This window comes from Sturnira hondurensis, unplaced genomic scaffold, assembly GCF_014824575.4.
Source record: "Sturnira hondurensis isolate 20B ecotype Veracruz unplaced genomic scaffold, ASM1482457v3 Scaffold0008729, whole genome shotgun sequence".
In the NCBI taxonomy this organism is placed as follows: Eukaryota; Metazoa; Chordata; class Mammalia; order Chiroptera; family Phyllostomidae; genus Sturnira; species Sturnira hondurensis.
Window position 1 is genome coordinate 198,163 of NW_028081360.1, and position 26,209 is coordinate 224,371.

General features: G+C 40.7%; 1 protein-coding gene across 1 annotated transcript in view; it reads right to left on the minus strand.

Annotated features, from left to right (window-relative positions):
- MOSMO (modulator of smoothened) overlaps positions 1-19,438 on the minus strand; it is a 96,680-nt gene extending 77,242 nt beyond the window's left edge. Inside the window, exon 1 of the mRNA XM_037055790.1 lies at positions 19,302-19,438. Coding sequence (XP_036911685.1) covers positions 19,302-19,407 — 106 coding nt within the window. The 5' untranslated portion in view covers positions 19,408-19,438. The remainder of the gene's footprint in view (positions 1-19,301) is intronic.
- Between the last annotated feature and the right edge of the window lie 6,771 nt (positions 19,439-26,209).

Consider the following 26,209-nt stretch of genomic DNA (forward strand, 5'->3'; position numbering starts at 1 on the left):
AGTCCCAAAGAAGTTGGACCCAAAGAAGCACACACCAAGCACACACATCATAAATAAGTTATCCAATATGAAAGATAAGGAATCTTAAAAGTAGCAAGAGAAAAGGAGACAGCTACCTACAAAGGAGTTCCCATAAGATTTTCAGCTGATTTCTCAAAAGAAACCTTTCAGGAAAGAAGGGGGTGGAAAAAAGTATTCAAAGTCATGGAAGGCAAGGACCTACAACTAAGATTACTCTATCCAGCAAAGCTATCATCTAGAATGGAAGGGAAGATTAAGATAAAAAATACAAACAATAAAGTGACAACAAACTTTATCAACAACAGAATCTAAAAAAAAAAAAAGCAACTAAGCAAACAACTAGAACAGGAACAGATTCACAGAAATAGAGGTCACATGGCGGGTTCTCAGAGGGAGGGGGAAGAATGGGGGAAAAGATACAGGGAATAAGAAGCATAAATGGTAGGTATAAAATAGACAGGGGGAGGTAAAGAATAGTACAGGAAATGCAGAAGCCAAAGAACTTATATGTATGACCCATGGACACGAAATAAGGTGCAGAAATGATGGTGGGAAGAGGGTACAGGGTGTAGGAAATAATGTGGAGGGAAAAAATGGCACAGCCGTAATAGTATAATCAATAAAATACATTTTTAATTAAAAAAAGAAAAATGCAGTAAGTAATAAGTTGTAATACAAGAATAAACCATTTCATGTATTCACAACTATAAACCAACTTTTGCCCACCCCATATATTTAAAAATGTATTTGTTTAAAATGGAAAATGACAAGGGTTACCAACAACAGAGCAGAATCACTAAAGAATTTCTGAAATGTGTAAAAGAGAGGAATAAAATTCACAAAATTCACATTCACAAAATAAAATTAACATTCACAAAAAAGGAGTAAGTGCCTCTGTAGCCTATAACAATGCAAAGACAGTCCAAATCTTCTAAAAAGTTCAGTAAAACCCCAAGCTCAGAAAACTAGATGCTAAGCACAGTAGAGGGCTATGAGTGTTATCTATGAGCATACAAGAAAAGTCAGTGGGAACTGCACCAGTGTCCCTGACCATCTGGAAGTGGCGATGACATTTACACCTCAGACTTTTTCATATGGGTAGAAACTAATGGTCAAGTTGAGGATGTGTCACGACAGGCTCCTAAAGAGGGAGGGTAGAGGGCAGTAAGAGGCATTGTATAAGAGATACAATATTTTAGTTAACTCTAGGCTAACAAAGAGAGAATAAAAGCACTTGCTAACAACTTACAAAGGCAACAAATGAAAAACAAAAGAAACAGCACAGTAGGGAAAATCCATAATGTACCCAACTTCACTGATAACTATGAAGATATTCACAATAAAGCATGATTAAATCTTAAATAAGGGATGATCCCCTTAAAGCAGACTTCTTACTAGCTACTGGTGTGATTCCAAATGGTTACCGAATAGCTACCTACTGGAGGTTAAGTAGGCAGATACCAGAAATAGTTCTGGAAAGCTCCTAAGATTAGCCCTGTATCAGCAACATTTCAACATATAAGAGTTTGTCTTCTGATTCTAACCCACCCAATCTTATCTAGAGTAAAAGTCCTAAAGGTGATCTAACATGCTGACATATAACTGTCTACATCTGTTTTAAGTAAGATTCATTACTATGATTTTTTAAGTGAGTCAATAATTTAAAAAATTTAAACTCTCTATATTTATCTACAAGATGACAAAATATAAAGAGTATCTCACTGTATGTTACACAATAAGCAAAGAATAGAACTGTAACAAATTTTATAGGCTACTTATAGAACCCTTTATCTATACTTGGTTACTGACTTCAACTAATGAGGTAAGGATCTCCTGGTTTGTATAGTTAGCCAGTTCAGGGGGAATCTACCCTGGGGCCATAGAATATGTTCATAATTCACTTAGCAAATGTTAGCTAGAGTAAAAGGATAGACAGAATGTTAATGGTTAGTATAATCTATCATCATTACTGAAAAATCCCCAGATACACGTTATCTTTGATACATAAAACAACACTTACATATCGACAGTTAGATAGGACACCCAGTAATCTTACTTTTAATGTACCAAGATAGAGAAGGTAGTCCATTCAGTTAAGTATCAGGAGCACAGTCAAGTGTGGATATAAAAATGATATGGGAAACCATGTATAGCACAGTGATCCTAGGTTTAAAAAATCAGATTGCTTTTGGTGACTACATGATGGGTAAGTAAGTAATCAACTGCAATATTATGTATCCAATGTGGTAAGAGATTAATCCATTTAGTTGCATAATAACAACAGCTCCCCTAGATGTCTGTACTGTGTAGGTGTTTCAGATATACTAACTTTAATTCTCACAGCCACCCTGTAAAGTGCGAGGTGTTATCCCCATTTACGAATGAAGACATGTCCCAAGTAACATGTTGGAAGCCCCATAATTGGTAAATGATAGAGCCATAATCTGAACTGACTTCTGACTTCAACCCCCATACTCTTTTCACTGTAACTTTCTTTTAATAAAATAATTTTTTTAAGAATTCAATATATATCCACTTTTATTTTAAATCAAGAGATGGAATTCATGAGGATGAAGGGAGAACACACAGAACTATTTTTCAGTTGGGGAAAATAAAGAATGAACATTCAGGTACTTTTTTAAATACAAACAAAACATCTACAGCAAAGTCTGAATAAGAAACCAAGTTTCAATATAGGTACTCTTCAAGTTAAAAACAATTTGCACAGTTTCATACCCTAACTGGCATATGGCTGTTCTCCTTACTCCATCCATCGACAGAGGCACTTCAACAAACAGTAATAACCATATTAGTCAGGACTAATGGCCCCTACAGTGGGCTTGAATGAGAAGCACTGGATACAAACTCTTATGTGGGAGTGATCATTTATTCATTTACAAGTTCTCTATTTTGCTCATGCCCACTTCCCACTATAACACACTACACATACCACATGCACATTCATGCACTCATACACGTTTCTCTACTAAGTTAAGTCTAGCTCAGGTTATTTCACTTCAGGAAATTTCTTATTACACATGTTTCCTATAAATTCTCTTTCCTTCCTCTGATAGGGCAAAATGTAAGTAAAAAATGACCCAGAATAACTGTTGACAAATACAAAAAGAATCTCAAGTGAAGCAGATATATCCATAGAAGGAAACTCATCAGCTTTGAAGTCAAATCAAAGGATCAGAGAAATAAACTACCCTTTCTAATTTCTTTTTATCTTTCAAAATGCAGTTTAGTAATGCAACTGCACTGCTTCCTATTTTATTTTTTGTTATTGTTGCAGAAGTAAATATTTCAGCTACAACATGGTCTTATGGGCTAGCCTAGGAATGTAACTCCTGTGTTGACCCAGAGAATCAACCAATGTATCTACAAATTAACTTTCATCTTATGTTTGCAAAGTTAGGAATGGCTAGATGGTAATCGGACCTTACTTTCCAAAATGAAAACCAACTGATAATGTATCAAAAAATTACGACTGAATTCTGTGGATATACAGCTACTGAATAACAGTTTGATATATGAAACAATCTAAGTTTCATACCTGTGTAAATGAGATAAGATGACTATGAAAGCCAAATACTCCTCTCTTGAGTTCTGATCACCTTCTGCTTGGATATTCTACTCTCACTTCAAATGTAACATGTGTAAAGTAAAAAATCATCTCAATCTCCAAAATTTCCAGTTCTATTCTCTACTGCAGATTCAAAATTTTAGTGTCAACCAAAACATTTCCCTTCCTGCCACATGCAAGCTTAGACTGAGGGCTACCCCAGGTATAGAGATTAATAAGTCATCCATGTTCTTAAGAAACTTTAAAGATCTATGCTAGAAAATAGGTCAAGTAGCACACAAATAACCATAATACGGATATGCTACCATTAAAAATGTGCAAGGTGTTACCAAGGGGGATAATAACTTTAAGGAGCAGATCAAAAAAAGATTTTTACAAAGATGGCAGTTGAAATATCCTTGAAAGATGGGTAGGACACTAATAAGACGAGCACCCAGGAGAGTAAGAGGTCATTTCAGGCTAAGAATAAACACACAAGCAAAGATCCAAAGATGAGAATAAAGATTGTATTTAGGAAACAGAATAATACAGAGTAATAACAAAAGTAATATAAAAGGGCTAGAATGTAGACCCATGTAGGAAAAAAAGTAGGATCTAAAGTTGGAAAGGTAAGCTGGAGCCACATTGATCCTTGAGTGCCTCTTTTTCTGTAAAAGATGAATTGTCGTTTCCAGTACTAGCACACACAGTGGTTAAGAGCCAGGACTCTGAATTCACTTATTATCTGTGTGACCTTGGGCAAGTTAATTAATTTCTCTATACCTCTGTGGGGCTAATAACAGCAACTTATATAGGGATGTGGTGAGGATTAAATTAGTTAATATATGTAAAGTACCTAGGAAAGTATCATAAAAGCGAATGCTATATAAGTACTTGCTATTATTATTATATTTATCTTTTAGAAAGACAAATTTAACAGCAATCTATACATATACATTGGAATGGAAACTTCTCTGCCTTCTATCTACCTTTACTCATGCCATTCCACCTTGTTCAAGCACAGCTCTTCCTAATTATTTAAAACTCATTATTAAGTGTAACAACTGTTAAGCTCAGATTCTACCATCTCCTGAACCACTTGAGCAGAAAGTAGTTTCACCACTTATTTGACACTTATATGTATATAATTTTACCTTCTCAAACACAATACAGATTCTTTAGGGATAAAAAGTTTTTCACTTGCTAAAATGCAATCCCTTAGAACATTTCATACAGTTCTTTAAAGTTCACATGTACTTCAATAAGCATTTGTTGTGAGAGAGTCTGGAATAATGTCCAGGAATAAAAGGAATTCCTAAGGGGAGGTTTAAGGAATACTCATAGTAAATTAAAGATTTATTTTATCAAAATGAATAGTACTCCAAAAATGAACTGGTCATAAACAAAATGGCCTTAAAGATCTCTGACTTTGAAGTTAGTGGTCTGATCAGCAGAACTAATCTGAACACAGCCCATTTTATTTCCTTTTTTTTCTGGAGAGCACATTCATTAAAGCTGGGGAAAGTGAGACAAAGAAGGGACTAGGATAGAAGCAGCAACAGGAGAGAGCTTAGCTTAGGCAGGGCTGCTCTGACTCTCTAGAAATGTTACAGGAAAAAAATGAACCAAGTTGCAGCTGTTATCAGCTCACTGGAAAGTCAGAGAAAAGCAAGCCTTGGGGACAAGTTCTGGAGGTTAGCCCAGGATAAGCTGCCACTGCCTACAGCTCCCCTGGTTACAAGTCTTATAGGGTCCCTTAGAATTTAGGAGATACATGCCTCAAAGGGAAGAAGATTGGGAAGGGGAAGGTTACAGGCATGCTCCCAAGAGGGAGAATGCACCCACAGCCTACTTTTTAAAAAAAGAACTTCTATTTTTATAGCTGAAAGTAGACCCAACTGTTCCAGGTGAATAACTCACACTTCAAATGGAAAGACTAGTGAAATTTTGCTCTCCCATTTTCTTACTTGACCCAAGCAACCGCATTTTTATTAACTCTTGTTTAATCTCTAACAATAACAGTATATGGCCCATAGTTGAACAGATCTATATTAGTAGTCAACAGATGCCTTTTTTGCTCAATATACACAACAGCAAGTGTCAAAATGCCAAATGTGATCTTTTATTCATACCCAAGCTAGTATAAAGAGACACACAAAAAAGTGCAGCATTTTTACTTTTGAAAATGTGATAATTTGAAAAATGGTTACTCATTTTTCAAATAACCATTATGTTGTACACCTGAAACTAATGCAAAGTAACAAATGTCATCTGTAATTAAAATTTAATTTTTTAAAAAAATAGAAGAAGCCCTGGCTGGTGTAGCTCAGTGGATTGAGCACGGGCCTGCGAACCAGAGGATCGCGGTTCGATTCCCAGTCAGGGCACATGCTTGGGTTGCAGGCCACTTCCCAGCAGGGGACACACGATACATTGTGTGTCCTCGGCAGAGGCAACCATACATTGATATATTTCTCTCCCTCTCTCCTTCCCTTCCCCTCTAAAGATAAATAAATAAAATATTTTTTAAAAAAATAAATAAAAAAATAGAAGAAAAAAGAACACATGGACAAAAACTATGGAGGGGTGGAAATGGGAGGGAGGTGGGGAGCACTGGGGGGGGTGGGCTGGGATGGGAGTAAAACACAGAATACTACTTGAACAACAATTAAAATAAATAAATTTTAAAAAAGAAAAAAGCAGTGATTCAAAGAAATTCATTTCCTTCAAAACTTGAATTGGAGTCAAACGTGGAAACTTTATGTAAGCAAACTATACATGCTGGTTGGTATATACTCACAAACACACCTAAGTATCATCGATAGCAACCCCTAAATCCATATTTATTTTGTCAACTCTAAAGCAATAAATCCCAAAAGAACATCAGAGTCTACCCGCTCAACAAATTAGTCTACCCGTTCATTTGGCAAGTGTTCTCTTCCCTGTAATTTATAGTTAATGAGACACAGTAAAGTTTACAGAAATATATTATTAAAAAGTGATTTTTTATCTAGATACTTATTTTTAGGTACCTTGATATTCAAAGATCCTTAGTTTCCCTCATGGCTCTTAACTAGCCTCTCTAGTATTTCAATAATAGTTTTTCTCAATATTACTTTTTCATCAGTCTGTGAATGAAATAATGTAGCCACTACACCTAATCCCTTGTTAACAAATGGATCAGCTTTTGTTAAGCATTAAACTTTAAGTATTAAATTTGTTAAGTATTAAACTAGTTGGGTGAAGAATTCTAAGTATTGTATTTGGGGAAAAAATGCATAGCTCCAGAGCTTGAAAATAAAACATTCTGACAACTAAAAAGATATGTCAAATTTACACAAATTTTTATGAACATGTAAAGCTGTAAATATGAAATTTATACCTATATATTATCACTGCTATCACAGCACAACCTAATCTCCTGAATTATTCAAAGGATATAAAATAAGGTCACTATTAAAATAATTATCCATTCAAGTTGCATGATTAAGCTTATTTATAATTCAACCATAACAATTTTATAAACAGTAGTACTTCATTATGTGCCTAAACTTTCCCCATGATTGCACAAGCACACCACACACACACACAAAAAACTCACAACTGCATTACAGAAGCTAATGACAACTAGAAGAAATTTTATTCCATAAACAAAACTAAATTTAGTTGTACTGTTTGCCAGATTTCTGTGAAGAAAGGACTCTTACGTGTTTCAAACTTATTTTCAGTCTTTGAGGTAAGACTAATTAATTGACTCTTGAGATTGCAAAGCTTTGCAGACCATTTGCTCTTAAGCGTATTCCTTTAAAAGTAATTTCTAAACTAAATGATTTTCACAATTCACTGAGATTATGACTCTTCCACCTATAGCAGAACAGAAAGGTGGGGCCTGAACCTGTAAGACAATTGGAAGTACTGAAAGAGGTATTAATCAAGTCTGATTATGTAACTTTTATTTATTATGATGATAATATATAATAATAATAAACCTCAACTAAAACTTGTCCAAGGTCAATTACATGGCTAGTAAATAGTGGGACTGGGATTTGACTACATGTTGGTTTTACCCCCAAACCTGGGTGCCTTTTCCAAAAGGTTGTCTTTCATTTAGGAAACCTCTTCAATCTGTTTCAAAAACATATAAACTCAATGCATTCCTGGGTTTTGGTACTTGTACGTGTCCCAGTATGTTTACATTACCAATACAACTGACTTTTCAGTCTCTCTTTCCAGATTGGACCCAGATGGGTTTCAGAAGTATTCAAATACAGACACACCATGTTGCCTTAAATCTCTTTTTAGAGCAAGGCAAGACATATGTAAGTAAATATAACAAATAATACAAAAAAATATTTAAATTCAGATGTTTTGATCTTTTAAATAATAAATCATTATGTGTAACATCTGAGCACATACTATGTATTAGACCATGTGCTAATTCCTTTATACAATCAAACCTTGGTGCTTGAATGTCTCCCATCTCAAAAAATTCGGTTCTCAACCAAGTTGCTCATGGAAAAAAAGTCACAGTTGTTGAACAAAACTTTGGTTCTTGGCCCAACAACCCTTCCATGCTGGTATGTACAGCATTTCTTTTTTTTTTAAAGATTTTATTTATTTATCTTTAGAGGGGAAGGGAAGGAGAGAGGGAGAGAAATATCAATGTATGGTTGCCTCTTATGTGTCCCCCGCTGGGAACTGGCCTGCAACCCAGGCATGTGCCCTGACTGGGAATCAAACCGCGATCGTGGGGTTCACAGGCCCGAGCTCAGTCCACTGAGCTACACCAGCCAGGAGTGTACAGCATTTCTAATGGGGAGAGAAACTATTTGCTTTTCAAAAAAAATTGCTTCTTGAACAGCCTTCCAGAACGAATTAAATTCGAGAATCAGGTTCCTTCCTCAGCATGCCATATGTCTTTCCTCACAACCTTTTTTTGAGACAAATCAAATTACATGCCCCAAATCATAAAGCTCATAAAAAGGGAATTCAAGAAATCAAATCTAGATATGTCTGATTCCAAATCTTACAGGACCATTTTACTGCACTGCAATTCCAACATAAACCCAGTGTTTATCAGGAGTTAAACAACAACATTGTTTTAGGTCACACTAAGCTTAACAGTGGAGGACTGATGTAATATATGGCTAGTACTATGACAGCTTTGAAAGGGGCACTGGGAGCCAAGTGAAAAAGAATTCAACAAGTCTAATTAGTCTAACAAATGCAACAGCAATCATCACTCTGTAATTTTTCTCTGCACTTCCTTCCTTTTAGTGATTTCCATTTATTCATGGCTTCTGTCCATGTTCTTGGTCCCAACTTCCTCTTCTCAAAAACTTTTAGGCCCATAGCTCATGCCCTTCATTCTGAAGTGGCTAATCTCTGTTGATAATGGTAAAAAGAGAGGCCTTCTAGAACTAAAGTTGCAAAGGAAAAAAATGTGTTGTTCAGGAAATCTAATCTTCTACTGAAAAATCTGATCTACACTGTGAAATTCACAGTATCATAACTGACTTCAAGCTTTAAGTGAGTCCTGTGAACACTGTAAGACTGGTTTTGAATTTTTGGTCCAGGTTGTTATTATTTGATATGCTGAAATATATAATTCTAATAATATCACTTAAAACTAAAATAAATTTTTGTACTACTTTACCATTATGAAGAACAGTTACTCTTACATGTAAAAGAAATTCTTAGCTCAAAAGTCTATCAACTGATGACTGGAAAAATAAAATGTAATATATCCTTATATACCACATTATTTGGCAATATTTGGCAGTAAAAAGAAATGAAGTACTAACACCTGCTATAATAGGGATAAACCTTGAAAACATTATGCTAATTGAATGAAGGCAGTCACAAAGGACCACATTTTGTATAACTCCATTTGTATGAAATGTCTAGAACAGGCAAATTCATGGAGACAGAAATTAGATTGTGGTTGACTAGGAGGTTGGAGGGATGGCTAAAGGGCCTGGAGTTTCGTTTTGATGTACTGAAATGTTCTAAAATTGAGTGTGGTGATGGTGGCACAACTCCATGAATATACTGAAAGTGACTGAATTGTAAACTTTTATGGATTTTATGGTTATGTGAATTATATCCCAATAGAGCTGTTTTTAGAAAAGAAAATTTAGTAAAAGAAGACTCAAAAGGCCATCAAAGAAACTCTGTTATTGCTTTTCAAATTAAAGAACAGTGTCATGATTTTGCTCCCATAGGTAACCAAATTGTATCCTTCTCTACAAGTATGTAACAAAGCGAAGTTCTAGATGGGCTGGTTTGTTTAACAACTGATGTTACATAGCTCCTTCATGCTAAAGCTCTTTTGTAATCATTAAAGTTGTCACAGTTCAGGGGAAAGAGATTATTAATAATTTGCTAGTATTTAATAAATAGGTTTGCTTGGGTAGCTAGTAATTTTCATGTTTTGAACCAAGGACCTTCAATTTGTAGCCAGGATCCACTTACAGATCTTGAATTCACATGATAGATGTCAATCAGCACAGTACAGTATCTGAGGTTTTACCAGGATATCCTATGGAGAGGGTAGTAGGCAACAAAAGGGAAAATGACCTCCTCCCCAACTCTTTCATATCCCCAAGTACCCACCAGTCTTTATACCTGGGGACAAAGAAAACACTTCCTCACAAAATGTCAACCATCTCCTGGTTTCAGAGAGGTAAAGTTTTCTCCCTATTTATGATGTGTGTATGCGTGCATGCTATGTTCCCTCATCCAATCCTTCCCAGGTCAGCAGCAATGACTTTATATGACAGGCAGTTTAGAATTAAAAAAAAAAAATGAAAATCTTATAAGACAGGTCCCCCAGTCCTGCTTGGGACTGGATGGTTAAGTTTGTTCACTTTTGAGGTCTAATACGAGGAAATTGCTTGTCTGTAGATATAAGCCACATTCCCCAATATCCCCTTTATCAGGAATAAAATAACATCTTAGCTCCCAATTACCTTATTCTTCCCCACTCCCAATTAGTTCAGAATGCAAGCAGGGAAGAGATTTTGAGTTATTGAGACCCTTTAACTCTGTAATATCCATCTAAACAATTTTGAAAATAACAAGAACAAAAATATTTTCAGAAATAAATATACTATGACAGACAACAATGTGGATATGATAATCAATTCTAAAAAGAAAAATTTTGATAGGTATAAGAGAGATGTTCCTTCATGTACTGGACAAGACTTTGGAGAAACATTTGGAAATCATAAAGAACACTAAACAAATCCATCTAAGTGGTCATTAAAATCCTTGCTGCAAAGGGATTATGCCTAAAAATAAAGGTCTCTCTAGATCATTTACATTATCAGAAGCAGCTTTGCTTGATCTTATTAAAATTAATTCAATAAAACTAAAAATAATTCTTTTGCACAAAAGTTTCCCTCTTTAGCGATGGACTTATACATGTAAAGGACACCATATTACGACTGAAACCCAAATCTCCTCCTGTTTCAATTCTGTAATCTGGCAAAAATTTCAGCCAGATCACTTAATTTTAACCTCGCTTAAGTAAATAAAAGGTGTGCATAAATAAGATACAGGTAATATTTCGACGAAGAGTTGTTCTCAGACTTCCGGCCAAGATGGAGGTGTAGGTAGACACACTGTGCCTCCTTGTAGAACCAAAAGAAAAACAACAATTTAAAAACAAAAAACAACCAGAACTGACAGAAAATTGAACTGTATGGAAGTCCGACGACCAAGGAGTTAAAGAAGACACATTCCAGGGACCAGTAGGAGGGGCAGGGACAGGCAGCTGGGCAGAAAGGACTCCCTGCAAGGGGGTGCTGGCAGACCCAGTGAGGCAGGGGAACTGTGGAGTGGGGCACAGTGCGTGGCTAGCTGACTGGGCAGTCCCACATCCGCTCACAGATAAACCAGGTAGAACTGGAGAGTGGGACAGACTGCAAAACCCAGGATCCCAGCATGGGGAAATAAAGCCTCAAACCACCCACTGAAAACACCTGTGGGGGTTGAGGTGCTGGGAGAAACTCCCAGACTCACAGGAAAGTTCGTTGGAGAGACCACAGGGTCCTACAACATACACAAGCCCACCCACATGGGAAGCAGCACCAGAAAGTCCAACTTGCTTGTGGGTAGTGGGAGAAGTGACTGAAATCCGGCAGAGAGAGGAGCAAGCACCATCTTCCCTCTCTGACCCTTCCCCCACATACAGTGTCACAATCCAGTGACTAGGTTGCCTCACCCTAGTGAACACCTAAGGCTCTGCCCCCCACTACATAAGAGGTGCAACAAGACAAAAAAATGGCCCCAACAGAAGAACAGATCAAAGGTCCAGAACAAATATAACTAAGCGATGAAGAGATAGCCAACCTATCATATGCACAGTTCAAAACACTGGTAATCAGGATGCTCACAGAACTGGTTGAATTTGGTCACAAAGTAGATGGAAAAATGAAGGCTTCACCAAGTGACATGAAGCAAAATGCACAGGGAACCAATAGTGATGAGAAGGAAACTGGGACTCAAGTCAACGATGTGGACCAGAAGGAAGAAATATCCAATCAGAAAAGAATGAAGAAACAAGAATTCAAAAAAATGAGGAGAGGCTTAGGAATCTCCAGGACATCTTTAAACATTCTAACATCCGAATTATAGGTGTATCAGAAGAAGAAGAGCAACAAGTGCAAAAGTTATTTGAACAAATAATAAGGAGAACTTCCCCAATCTGGCAAAGGAAACAGACTTCCAGGAAGTCCAGGAAGCTCAGAGAGTGCCAAAGAAGTTGGACCCAAGAAGGAACACACCAAGGCACACCATAATTACGTTAGCCAAGATTAAAATGAAGGAGAATCCTAGAAGCAGCAAGAGATAAGGGGACAGTCACCTACAAAGGAGTTCCCATCAGACTGTCAGTGGATTTCTCAAAAGAGACCTTGCAGGCAAGAAGGGGCTGGAAAGAAGTATTCCAAGTCATGAAAGATAAGAACCTACATATAACATTGCTCTATCCAGCAAAGCTTTCATTTAGAATGGAAGGGCAGATAAAGTGCTTCTCAGATAAGGTCAAGTTAAAGGAGTTCATCATCTCTAAGCACTTATTATATGAAACATTAAAGGGATTTATCTAAGAAACAGAAGATAAAAAATATGAACAATAAAACGACAACAAACTCACAGTTATTAACAACCACACCTAACACAAAAACAAAAACAAACTAAGCAAACCAGAACAGGAACAGAACCACAGAAATGGAGATCACACATGGAGGGTTATCAACAGAGTGGGAGGGGGAGAGACAGGGGAAAGGTAAAGAGAATAAGTAGCATAGACGGTAGGTAGAAGATAGACAGGGGGAGGGTAAGAATAGTATGGGAAAGGTAGAAGCCAAAGAACTTATTTGTATGACACATGGACATGAACTAAAGGTGGGGAAGATGTGGGTGGGAGAGGGTGTGAAGGGTGGAAGGGAGTGAAGGGGGAAAGTGGGACAACTGTAATAGCATAATCAATAAAATATATTTAAAAAAAGAGTTCTTCTGAATGGAGTTCTTGCAACACAAACTCAAACCTCATGTGTAAAGCATTGACATGTGGGGAAAATGTGGAAATGACTTTTTTTTACAATGGCCAAAAATAATGGGCCTAAGGAATCAAGTCAAGTCATCAATGTAAAAGAGCTTCAAAAGCTATAAAGCAATGTATAAAATAAAAGACATTGCCATTGAAGTCGAGGTCCAGCAACCAGAAGGAATTTGATTTAAGCACAGCAGAATTATGTAATTGTCATTACATTCACCTACCATTTTATATTTCTGATTACATGAATAGAAACTGTTAGGAGTCCTTATTCAAGTGGCCCCCACCATATACTTCCTTTCCCCAGACAGATACATAATATCTATTTCTATCTCATTATATCTTCAAAAGTTTGTGCTTAATCTTCAGACTGTTAGAACAAGTTCAGGAAATGTTACCACATACACATGAAAATAAAAGGAATGTGAGGACTTCCGCCAAGCTGGAGGCATAGGTGGAAACACTGTGCCTTCTCCCACAACCAAGTTTGGATACAACAAAAGTTTTGGAGAACTAAGACACACCCAGAGACCAGAAAACCGAATTATACGGAAGTCTGACAGCTACAAACCGTTCAACAGGACGGTAAGAGAGGCAGAGCCAGCAGCGGAGCAGGGTCGGGAAGGACAGACCTAGGAGCGCAGGCAGCCCGGACCTAGTCGGGGTGCGGGGCAGACTGACCAAGGTCGCACATTCGTGCGCAGTGAGACGGACCACGCAGGCCCCAGGGGGCGAACCCAGTGGTGGAGGGCTGACAGCGGTGGCACACTCGTGCACAGTGGAGCGGGGCGCGTGGCCCTGGTGACGGTGGTGGCTGCGGTGCTGGTGGGGGTCGCGGAGGCGGGCGCTGGAGGGAAGCCATTGTCCCTCTTTGACCCCGCCCCCACATACAACGTCACAACCCAGAGACTGAGTTGCCCTGCTCTGGTGAAAACCTAGGGCTCCGTTCCTGCTACTTAACAGGCACGAACAGCCCAAAAGATGGTGCAAGAACTCAAAGTCCCAGAGCCAATACTCTAAGCGACCAACAGATTGCCAGCCTCTCAGAAGCCCAATTTAAGACACTATTTATCAGAATGCTCACAGAATTGGTAGAGTACAGTCACAAATTAGAGGAACTTAGTCACAAATTAGAGGAACATATGAAGGCTAAACTAACTGAAATGAAGGGAGATGTCCAGGAAACCAATAGCGATGGAAAGGAAAATAGGACTCAAATCAAGGGAGTGGACCAGAAGGAAGAACGAAACATCCAACCAGAAAATAGTAAAGAAACAAGAATTCAAAAAAATGAGGAGAGGCTTAGGAACCTCCAGGACATCTTTAAACGTTCCAACATCTGGATTACAGGGGTACCAGAAGGGGGAAAGAAACAGCCACGAGTGGAAAACTTATTTGAACAAATAATAAAGGAGAACTTCCCCAGTCTGGCAAAGGAAATAGACTTCCAGGAAATCCAGGAAGCTCAGAGAGTGCCAAAGAAGTTGGACCCAAGAAGGAACACACCAAGGCACATCATAATTACATTAGCCAAGATTAAAATGAAGGAGAGAATCCTAGAAGCAGCAAGGGATAAGGGGACAGTCACCTACAAAGGAGTACCCATCAGACTGTCAGCGGATTTCTCAAAAGAGACCTTACAGGCAAGAAGGGGCTGGAAAGAAGTATTCCAAGTCATGAAATCCAAAGACCTACAGCCAAGATTGCTTTATCCAGCAAAACTTTCATTTAGAATGGAAGGACAGATAAAGTGCTTCTCAGACAAGGTCAAGTTCAAGGAGTTCATCATCAACAAGCCCTTATTATATGAAATGCTAAAGGGACTTATATAAGAAAGAGATGATGAAAAATATGAACAGTGAAAGGACAGCAAACACACAGTTATTAACAACCACACCTAAAACAAAAGCAAACCAAGAGGACAGCTAGATCAGGAGTGGAACCATAGAAATGAAGAACACATGGAGGGTTAGCAACAGGGGGGTGGGAGGAGAAGAAGGGGGGAGAAGGCACAGAAAATAACATAGATGGTAGGCAGAAAATAGATAGGGGGGAGGGCGAGAATAGTGGGGGAAATATAGAATCTAAAGAACTTGAGACGCGTGGTCATAAACTAAGGGGGGAGAATGGTGGGGGAGGGAGTGTGCGGGTGGAGGGGAATGAAGGGGGGAATAGAACAACTGTAATGGTATAATCAATAAAATATATTTAAAAAAAAGAAAATAAAAGGAAGGTACTTTCTCTGTATTTGAAGCAATACAATAAAAACAAAATAAAAACTCTGCCAGTAGAAGCATCGTCTATAATCTTATGGTAATATAGTTTATTAGTTGGGATTTTAGACAGTTATTTTCAGTTTTTGTTTTCAAGTATTTCATTCCCCATTATAGTAGTTCAAGTAGAATCCAAGGAGTAGAGAGAGTAGAATAAGAAGCTGAGAACTGAAAAAGTAGGAAAAGTATGGGAGTGAAGTCCAAAGCCAAGGGGGACGACTATCTATGTGACTTGTTTTAAGTCTAGTCATATTATTTTTGTAACAAGTTCTCTCAGTAACAAGTCCTGAGCTTTAATTTCAAAACTGGGATTCTGACACCTGTCACTATAAACTATAACACCAATACAACTATGCATAACTTTTATTGAGCACTTATGTGATATGTCAGGCACCGTTTTAAATGTTTTCCACTAACTCAATTAATCACCACAATAACTCAATGACAGAGGTATTATTATTATCCCTATTTTATAGAGGAGGAACTAGAAAGAGAGTCTAAATAACTTGCTCAAAGTCACAAAGGAAGTGATGAAGTTTGGCTCTGAATCCTGAAACTTTGCCTTTATAGTTCACTGCAATGATTTTCCACCTACAAATTGCAGAACCTTTTGGCTGTAGGAATCCTACTTTCAATATATTTTGTCCACTTAAAATTCACAGTAAAAACATCACAATAGAAACTTTTATTACAGCCCTGGCTAGTGTGGCTCAGTTCATTGGGAGTCAAACTGCAAACCCAAAGGTTGCTGGTTGAATTCCCAGTCAGTATACCTTCCTGGGTTGCAGGTTCGCTCCTGGTCAGAAGACAGCAGATCCCAATGGTTATTTCTCTGCCTTTCTTTCTCCCTCCCCTCCCTTCCCTCTCTGTAAAATCAAAACAAATAGACCTGGCTGGTGTGGCTCAGTGGATAGAGCACTGGCCTGCGAACCAAAAGGTAGCCGGTTCCATTCCCTGACAGGGCACATGCCTGGGTTGCTGGCCAGGTCCCCATTTGGGGGCTACACTGGTTGCCTCTTGCACATCAATGTTTCTCTCCCTCCTATCACCTCTCTCTCAAAATAAATAAAGTATTTTAAAAATAAAATCAGAACAAACAAAAATACAAAAGTTTATACTGTGCATAATGCACCAAAGGAAGCCAACACAACTTTTTACTGCCAGGTTAAGTCACTTTTGTGCAGATCTTAGAATAAAATTAGTCCTGTCACTTCTGAGGTCTTAGTTGAACTTCCTGTAAGTGTTTCAATGATGGTAGGTGCAACCCTGCACCAACTTTTTGGAACTAAACACTAGATCTGTCTGCTCAGGTAAAAGGAGCACAAAAGCTCAATCAAACACCAGGTAAAGGTCAGGTGCATCTTATCACAATGCAAGAGCAAAAGAGTGAACAAAGGAACATAACCCTGTTCATTTTAAGTTCTGGGGGCTTATTGTCTGACATAGTAAAGGTTAAGAAATATGGGTTAGTTATGATTTTGAAAATTTTCCTACTGTTCCTACTACCTCCTATTATTCATTCTTCCTTCTAGCTACAGAACATTTAACTGAAGGGTATCCTGAGATGGTAAGGGAAACTGTTAAAAAAATTACATCCTTCACCCCACTGTTGCACTCTGGACCTTGTGTCCACAATCCTCTGTACTCCCACTTTGCTGTATCAACCACTCCCAGTCAGATCTTTGATTCCATTGAGTCAACTCTTCCATTAACCATTTGTCTACTATTCACTGACAAATCTTTCTTTTATTCAATTTTACTCTTTACCCAGCTGAGAGTTCATGAACCATCATCATAATGATATTCTGACCAATATCTCTGCTCCACTGTCATTTTGTCCCATGTAGCTGGCAAACCCCAACCCCGAATGAAGCCTTCTATTGGCTTTCACCACACACTGGTACCAAAGAAGCTGAGCACTCCTAGTAAAGGTCAACAAGCAGATGGGTTATTATACTGTGTATTCATGACCACCAACCTCTATGAGGCTTGTATGCTGTTAGACAATCCTACTATGTCACCAGTTAGCATGATTCCTCTACAACTATTTATTTATTCCATACATTTTCAACTTATTTCAAACCTTGAACTTCTATCTCTCCCATCTCTACAGCAACTCACAGCACAAGACTTAGCCTACTAATCTGAAGGAGATGTACTCATTCTATCCTTGCTTTCTTTCGAATATAACAGAGGAGTTATACACTTTCCCAATGCTTTGAATAGTGTCCCTTTCCATCTTCTCAGGAATGTTACATTACTACTTAGCTCTTTCTTCTCCTATACAGGTAACAGTTCCCGATATCAAGTATAGCTTCCCAGGGATTATTTAGTTTATTTTATACAATGGAATTCTGCCTGAAACATCTTTGCAGAAAGGATCTTTTCTGCCAAAACAGGAAAACTTCCTTGCCCTTAAGTATGCAAAGTTCCAAAGAACGTCTCATAAAAGGAGTCACTGCACATATAATTAGGATAAAAACAAGAACAGGTCATGCCTTGGGTGCCATACATATACTATACAAACTAGTAATGCTGGTGTTGCCAACAATTTCAGAAATAAAGCCCACTGTTTCACCAAATTCTTAACCATTGTGATACTTCATACGCTTTACAATTTTAAAAAATTGAGGTGTAATTGACATATAGCATTGTGTATTTTTAAGGTGTAAAATGGCTAACTTCATACACTTATCTACTATAATAGGATTGGCACCACAGCATTAGCTAACACCTCACATGATAATATATACTATGCTTTACAATTAAGAGCTGTGCTAAAACTGTATAGGCAAGAAGAGCAGAATTTTTAGAGTGTTATTTTAATAACCAGCAAAGATGACAGCATGATTTTATGTTACTAGGTCTAGACGAGGGAGAGAAGGGAGAGAGGAGGAAGCAACAAATGTCCTAGCTACAGCCTTTTTAAGGGCTAAAAATATTGCAGGATATACAGAACCATGAGTAATACTTTACAGGTAGTTTGACAGCTTAGTGATACATTTTTGTAACAAATAATTCACGGATGGAGCTTAACATTCCCAACCCCCAACAATCCCTTCATCTGCATTTAACAAGCAGTTAGAAAACAGGCTCAGGCATTCACCTGCGATATCCTTTCTTCAGAAAGATGCCACCTCTGTTCCAGCACCTCCTTGCCCTGCTGCTCACAGCTCCGTGGTGTTACAGCAGACACTGTTACTGCTGCTGGGCTGCCTGCAACTCTGCTGTGTTATTTAATTTTGTAACTACTATTAAGACATTTAAAGCGTTTTTGTTATGTTCTAGAATGAAAGATGCTCCATAAAATGAAGTTTATTATTAGTAGGCTTATAGCTCTCAGGCCTAATATAAAGCCAAGTTATAAACACAGAGACTTCAAAGGGAAAACCCGGAAGCCAGATGCGTCTCCAAAGCTGCCAAGTAGGCAGGGGCTAGGCCGGGATGCGGAGACCCGGGTGTCCTACCCAGCACCCAGCCAGCCCTCACCCCAGCACCAGTGAGTGACCCTGCCTCTTCCACCACCTCTCCGTCCCCTTCACAGCTTCCTTGGAGTCGAGGTCGGCCCTGGCACCTCTGGGCCTTTCCTCGCCCACAAGCAATCTCGCTCCAGCCCCAGCCTCCGCTCCAGCTTTTCTTTACCGGCTCCTCAGTTTACTCCAAATACTTTCTTCCCGTCTCCCTGAATTCTTTTTAAAAATTCAGCACGAAGCTGGTTCTCCCACGGTTCCTGAGGTCGGGCGGCCTTCTCTCCTCACCCAGCTTCCTGGTCTGGGACTCGACAGCCCATGCCAGGTTTTCTCTCCCCTCAGTCACTTTTCTTCAGCCGAGTCCCCTCCCTTCACCACCCTCTCCTGGCTCCCGCACGTCCGTCGCTCACCCGCGGACTCCCCAGTGTTGATCCAGTCGGGGTTGGCGATGCTGGCGATGGCGAAGATATCGGCGGCGAGAAAGAGACATCCTGAGATGATGGTCAGTTTATCCATCTCCCCGCCCCACTCCCCCCACCCCCCGAGCCCCAGGCAGGCCGCGGCCTCACTCCTTGCGCCCCATGGGCCGCCGCTGGGACTCGAAGTCCCCTTGCCACCGCCTTGAGCCCCCTCGGCCCCGAACCACTGGCGTCCTAAGCGCTCCTTGGACGAACAACCGCGGCGCCACTGGCACAGCCGGAGCCGCAGCCCGCCCCGGAAATGCTCGGCGTGCCCTCCCTTCACCCGGAAGTGAAGCCGCGGCGCCGGTCCAGGCTAGTCCTCTGGTTTCTGCGGATCTCCTGTCGTTGCCGGTTCGAACTGCTCCACTCCGACCTTATTTTGCTCCCCTGGCTCAGACCCCTGCCCCGTCCCCGGTGTCTTTCGGCAGGCCACGCTTTCTTGCCACTAATAATAGTATCGTTCTTGTCTTTGACCGTTTGGTCACAAAATTCCCTTCAGTCCTTAGCCTGAAACTGGATGGAGGCCAGGGAAGTGGGGCGCGGGTCTTCCAGCTGGAGGACCCATACAGCTCCTGTCACCTTGTAAAATTGCCCACTCAGTTCCCGTGAGCTCGGAACTGCCCCAGGTAGTAGTAGTACGTAACCATCGACGCCGTGCGCCAGGCACTGGGGTGCACCTGTGAGCGGCTCTTTGAAGCGGACGTCTTGCTGGGGAAGAGAGAAATACGCTAAACCTTGTCTTTAATGATAATTTCAGGTGTTGATCTATCAATTAGGTCAGCTGGGGATGGGACATGAAGGGTTACACAGACCGCCACGGTCCTAAAGCCCTGACCTATGAAGATCTGGGCTGGACAGAGGGAGAAGAAGCAAGTTCGCGAAGCACTGGGGAATGGAAGGAAGACGTCGGCCTCTCCTGGGTGCTGCGCGGGTGGGACGGGGTGGGGTGGGGGGCGGGGAATGCTGTGGCTGGAGAACCCTGTGTGAAATACCAAGAGGTGGGCAGAGGACGGATGTTGCGCTTGGGGAGCCATGATGAAGTTTGGATTTTATTCTAAGTGCAACGCAAGGCGCTGACAGGACAGTGAGAAAATTTTATTTAGTCTGTAGATGGTCGAGATGAGGGGCAAGAATGAAAGCAGGGATACCAGTTAACAAGCCAAGTAGTCCAGAAGAGGGTAATGTTCTTTTGGCTGGGATCAGAGTAGTGAATGGAGAAAAATGGACAATCTGGTGTTTCATAGGCAGGGGGAACGACTAGCTGAAATTGGAGTCGAAAGAGAGGACTCAGGAATATCTCCAAAATTGTGTTTGGTGATACATTTTACTACGTGGGGCCTAAGGAGAGACGTAGGTTGGATGGATAACCAGAAAAGAAAACATTGGCATATTTTGTTAGCAATACAATTGGTCGGTCTGTCTATCTATCTATCTATCTATCTATCTATCTATCTATCTATCTATCTAGTGTAGGTTTCCCTTCTTTCGTGGCTCGTGGACTAAATCACCATAACCCTGACTTTGGATCCAGATAGTCCCTCATGCAGCGCTCAGATGAGATTCTCATTTTCTCCCTGAATGCCACCCAGCTTATCTCCAGTAAGACCTAGAACAGTGACACCTGTCTCTCTATTTTTGGGATAGGTACATGTCCCCAAAACTCAGCAAATTTCAAATTTAACCAAATCCAACAGCCTTGCAGAAATTTGCAGTTATCAATGTCACCACATCAACTGGGTAAGGAGCACTTTGATTGCTAGTCTATAGACATTCCTGTTCAAACATTGGCTTCTTGAGGGGAAGGATTTTTAAAAAACATTATGCCATTTATTTTTCTTCTGCCACAGAAATTGGCACAAGCTACCATATATTTCAGGAATTCCAATAAGCATATCACATTACTACAGAAAGTCTTTACTTTTTTTTTTTTTAACGTGCTGGAGAAGTTTGACGGAACTATGTCCTTGGCTGATTGTCTGGCACTTCTATTGCCCAGGAATAGAAGCAACTCCAACTATACAGTTCTGAATTCTCAAACAATGTCCACTGATGTTCACCACTGGGAAATTGAGGAGAATTCTAGGGTGAAATAGGAACAGTTTGCCTATTTGAACTCAAACTGAGTGGAATGATAATGACTTGATTCTTGTGTTTAAAAATCCCAAATATAAATTCCCAATCCCTCTTGCCTTTGCCCCTCCACAAAAGTTTCTGGATTTAAGATTAAAACATAAAAATAACCAGCATGCAGTTAAAAAATTTAAAACATTTTTTATCAGATGAATGGTCATGCATCACTGAAGACAATGGGAGTAGGGGGGTCAAAGACCAAATACCATGTTTACAGATTTCCCATTAATCCTATTTTCAGTCCCATATCTCTCTTTTCTCCCAGTACCTGGTGTTTCAAAGTCCCAAGTCTCTCTGAGACCTATGGGACAGATCAGTTCTCCTCTCTATGTCTCGGTCTAGATTTTAGCAGAGGCAAACCCCAGGGGGGTTAGAGGTGGTACAACAGAGTACACAAGAATATAGAACTAGCCTTGGCTGGTGTGGCTCAGTGGATCGAGTACCAGCCTTCAAGCCAAAGAAAGGTCACTGGTTTGATTCCCAGTCAGGGCACATGCCTGGGTTGCAGGCCAGGTCCCCAGTAGAGGGCCTACGAAAGGCAACCACACATTGATGTTTCTCTCCCTCTCATTCTCCCTCCCCTTCTGTCTAAAAATAAATAAATCAAATCTTAATTTAAAAAACAATGTAGAACCATATTGTAGTCCTACACCTGCTACTGACTTGAATTTCATGTCACCTCTCTGGGTCTCTCCCCCATATAACCTAGCGGAGTCAGGCACTCTGCTTCAGTGATAGAACCTCCACATCTGATCACATCTGATCACCACTAAGCAAAGCAGCCAAGACTTTCCAGAGAGAGGATAAGCCATGGAGGCAGAAAGTCCTAAGGGACCGAAGAACATAGAATGCCTCAAGAGGGAGCTATGCTGGCAGCCTGAAGTCATAAATAACCATTCTGCACTGTTAAAGGGCTGTAAACCAATAGAGCTTTATGATGATGGATTGTAGGCCTCAGCCCAGCAGAAGCTGAATCCAGATGAGACCTCTGGGAAAGCTGGGGATGGGCGTGTGCAATCACTTTTCTCTTCAAGGAGTCTCTTCGGCCTGACAGGATAAAGAACACACTGCCACCTTGGGCTTTAAGTTGACCATGCAGGCCAAGAGTATGCTGGATGCACCACATGTGTGCACCTGGGGTTTTCAGGATTAGATACAACAAAAGAGCCACATCCAGAAGTTAACAACTTGTGCCTTGGGCTCAAATCTCAGTCAAATGGATCGGCTTTCATTGGAGTTGATTCTGAGACAAGACATTATCGATTAGTGTGCATGAGGTTTCTGAGTGAGTACTCTCAAGATTAACTCCTGTGGGGAAAGGGAAGCAAATAGACTGAGCAGAGGAAGGACTCTGCAGTCAGAGGGTCTCTGACAGACCCCACAGGGAGCTCTGAAGTTGGATGACATTTTGGAGTTGTTAGCTGCGGTAGAGAGGCCAAGCCTTTGTATGCCTACATGGACCAGTCACTGGATGCTAGCTACCCCAGGAATGGGGCATGCATGATCTTGGGTAAGTTGGCTCTCAGCCAAGGACAGTTCCTTGAGAGGGTTGGCAGCTGTGATCCATCAACCCACCTACTATCATGTCAGTATTTGTAGAATAGGTGCTTCAGTTTCAGCTCTGAGGGCCTAGGCAGCACACTAGCATTTGCAACAGTGAACCCATGGTGCAGCACTTCTTTTCAATTTGGAGAGCAGCACCTTCAGAACCCTGGTGGGCATCTTTTCCTGTGGAAAACTTACAAGAGGAAGATGAATGGAACACCAACTACAGCTGCAGAACTGGTACTGATCTCATTTCCCTCCTCTCCTATCATCCTTGATTCTTCAAACCCTCTGCCAGCACATCTAATGGCCTGGGTGGCTTATGTGGAGGGAGGCCTAGGCCTCCATCACATAATCACTCCATCACCTGAGGAATTTGAGCCTCTGGGTGCCATTTACTTTTCAGGTAGTTGCTATTTGTCTATTTACTGTCAAAATGGAATGAGGGAGTGCTAAGAGATGCTCACATGAATCTTGTGGGTGCCAAATCATTCCGTTTTACTACTGGTGAAAAATCGAACAATCTAAGTGCTTCCCTGTCTACTGTGGATGGGGTCCTCATTGTCACCTGGGCAGTGAATCATCCAGCTCCCAAATCCCATTGTAGCATCTACTCTTTCAGACCACATCAACTGCTGGTACAGGTGGGTTCTCTAGAAAACATGTTCTGAGTTCCAGAGAGTTTACTGGGGACTGCTCTTGGGACCCACACCTGTGGAGGGAGGGAAGTAGGACCAGGCAGAATGAGAAGTGACATTGCAGTGCAGCCACAGATGGACCTCAGTGGCTCCCATATGGACTTCTGAAGTGGGGATGGCCCTCCAGAGTTGTTTGAGTTGGACATAGAGCAGGTTTTTACCCTGCACTGACTAGTGAGTGGGTACTAGCTTACTTGGGAAGGTGTGAACTTGGGCAAGAAGCTTTCTTTGGCTAGCAGCAGGGTTGAGATAGAGGCAGGAAGAAAAAGTTGATCAGTCTTGAAGGGGCATCTGGGTGGCACAGCACAGAATCCATGACAGTTTGTATCCTGCAGTTCCAATAATCAGTATGATCTTGGCATCTGCTCAAAAGAGCATTTCAGCCCGATTTGGATGAGAGGTGGGTGGAGCCCCTGTACCGGGCCCCAAGATGTTTCCCTCACAGAACCTCAAATGCTGCCATGCCTCATTCCTAGTAACTCTCACCATTCCCCTACTGACAGGAAAATGGAGGAAAAGAATGTATTTTTTAAAGATTTTATTTATTTATTTTTAGAGGGGAAGGAAAGGAGAGAGGGAGAGAAATGTCAATGTATGGTTGCCTCTCATGCATCCCCTGCTGGGAACTGGTCTGCAACCCAGGCATGTGCCCTGACTGGAAATCGAACCATGATACTCTGGTTCGCAGTCCCGCGCTCAATCCACTGAGCTACACCAGCCAGGGCGAGAATGTATTTTATGGTAGAATGAATTTTCTATCTGGACAGCTGCTTCACCAAATGATTCAGAGGAAGAAACAGGCCATCCATTGTAAGAAGCCACCTGCAAGAAACTCCTTGAGGTTGGGAACGGTAGGAAACAGGACAACTTTGTTCATTTCCCTGTGCACCAGCCTTTGAAACACAGAATTTATCCAATAAGAAATCTGTCCTGGCTCTGACCAGTGTAGCTCAGTTGGTTGGGCAGCGTCCCCCAAAGCAAAAGGTTTGATTCCCTGGTCAGGGCACATACCTGGTTTGCAGTTTGGTTCCAGGTCTGGATGCGTGCAGGAGGCAACTGATCAATGCATCTCTCTCACATCGATATTCCTCTCCTTCTCTTTCTCCCTCCCTTGTCCTCTCAATAAATAAAATCTTAGGGGAAAAATATTTCCTTTAAAAAAAGATCTTTTAAGAGGAAATTTATGAGAGGGAAATCGTGTCACCAAAACCAGTGTGATCTTTGAGTTTCGGAGAGAAGAGCAAATTTGTTGGAATAAGAAATATTTTGTAACTCATCTAGGTTGATTGAACAGTTTCTGAAGTTAAAATTGATATGTGAGTTACTGAAGCCCAGAAAATACAAAGAAGTGGGGGGAAAAAAAAGAAAAGAAATCTGCCCTGGCCCTGGCTGGTATAGCTCAGTGGAGTGAGCGAGGGCCTGTGAATCACAGGATCGTGGTTCGATTCCCAGTCAAGGGCACATGCCTGGGTTGCAGGCCAGTTCCCGGTTCCCAGCAGGGGACGCACAAGAGGCAACCATACATTGATATTTCTCTCCCTCTCTCCTCCTCTTCCCCTCTAAAGATAAATAAATAAAATCTTTTTTTAAAAAAAGAAATCTGCCCTGGTTGATTGTTTNATACAAAGAAGTGGGGGGGGGGGGGAAGAAAAGAAATCTGCCCTGGCCCTGGCTGGTATAGCTCAGTGGAGTGAGCAAGGGCCTGCGAATCACAGGATCGTGGTTCGATTCCCAGTCAAGGGCACATGCCTGGGTTGCAGGCCAGTTCCCGGTTCCCAGCAGGGGACGCACAAGAGGCAACCATACATTGATATTTCTCTCCCTCTCTCCTCCTCTTCCCCTCTAAAGATAAATAAATAAAATCTTTTTTTAAAAAAAGAAATCTGCCCTGGTTTATTGTTTGGGTAGAGCCACAGAAACAGCTGAATAAGCTGGGAGCTTCCCAAGTCTGGACATCTTTGCACAGTGCCTGACACCTAATAGGTGCTTGATTACTATTTGTTGAAGGCAAGAGTGCAAGGCGCTTAACTTCTCAGTCTAATCAGGATGGGAAGGGCAACAGGACCTACCTCATTCTCTTATTTTTATTTCTTCTAAAATTTATTTTTGATCATTTATATTTTCCTAAAACTGCTCATTCCATCTCTTTTTTTAAAGTCTCAGTTCCAAGAGATAGAGCCCTTGTTTATCTTGTCTTGTGTATCAGTACAGACTGTAGAGCAGGCTTCTGGTCTGAGTATATGTGTGTAGGAGGAAGGGTTACTCTGGAAAAATAAGAATTAATTCCTCTCTGAACCGGAACTCATTTTTTTTCAGGTCCCCTTGGCTATTTCTCATTCAAAAATACCCATGAAAAAAGGCAGTTCCAAAACAGTTGGAATAGTTGGTGTAACAATATTTAGAAACTTTATTGGGAGGTAGCAGGGGAGTCTGTGCTTGCTGTGATGGTCCCCTGTGGACCAGTTCACATCTTCGAGACCCTCC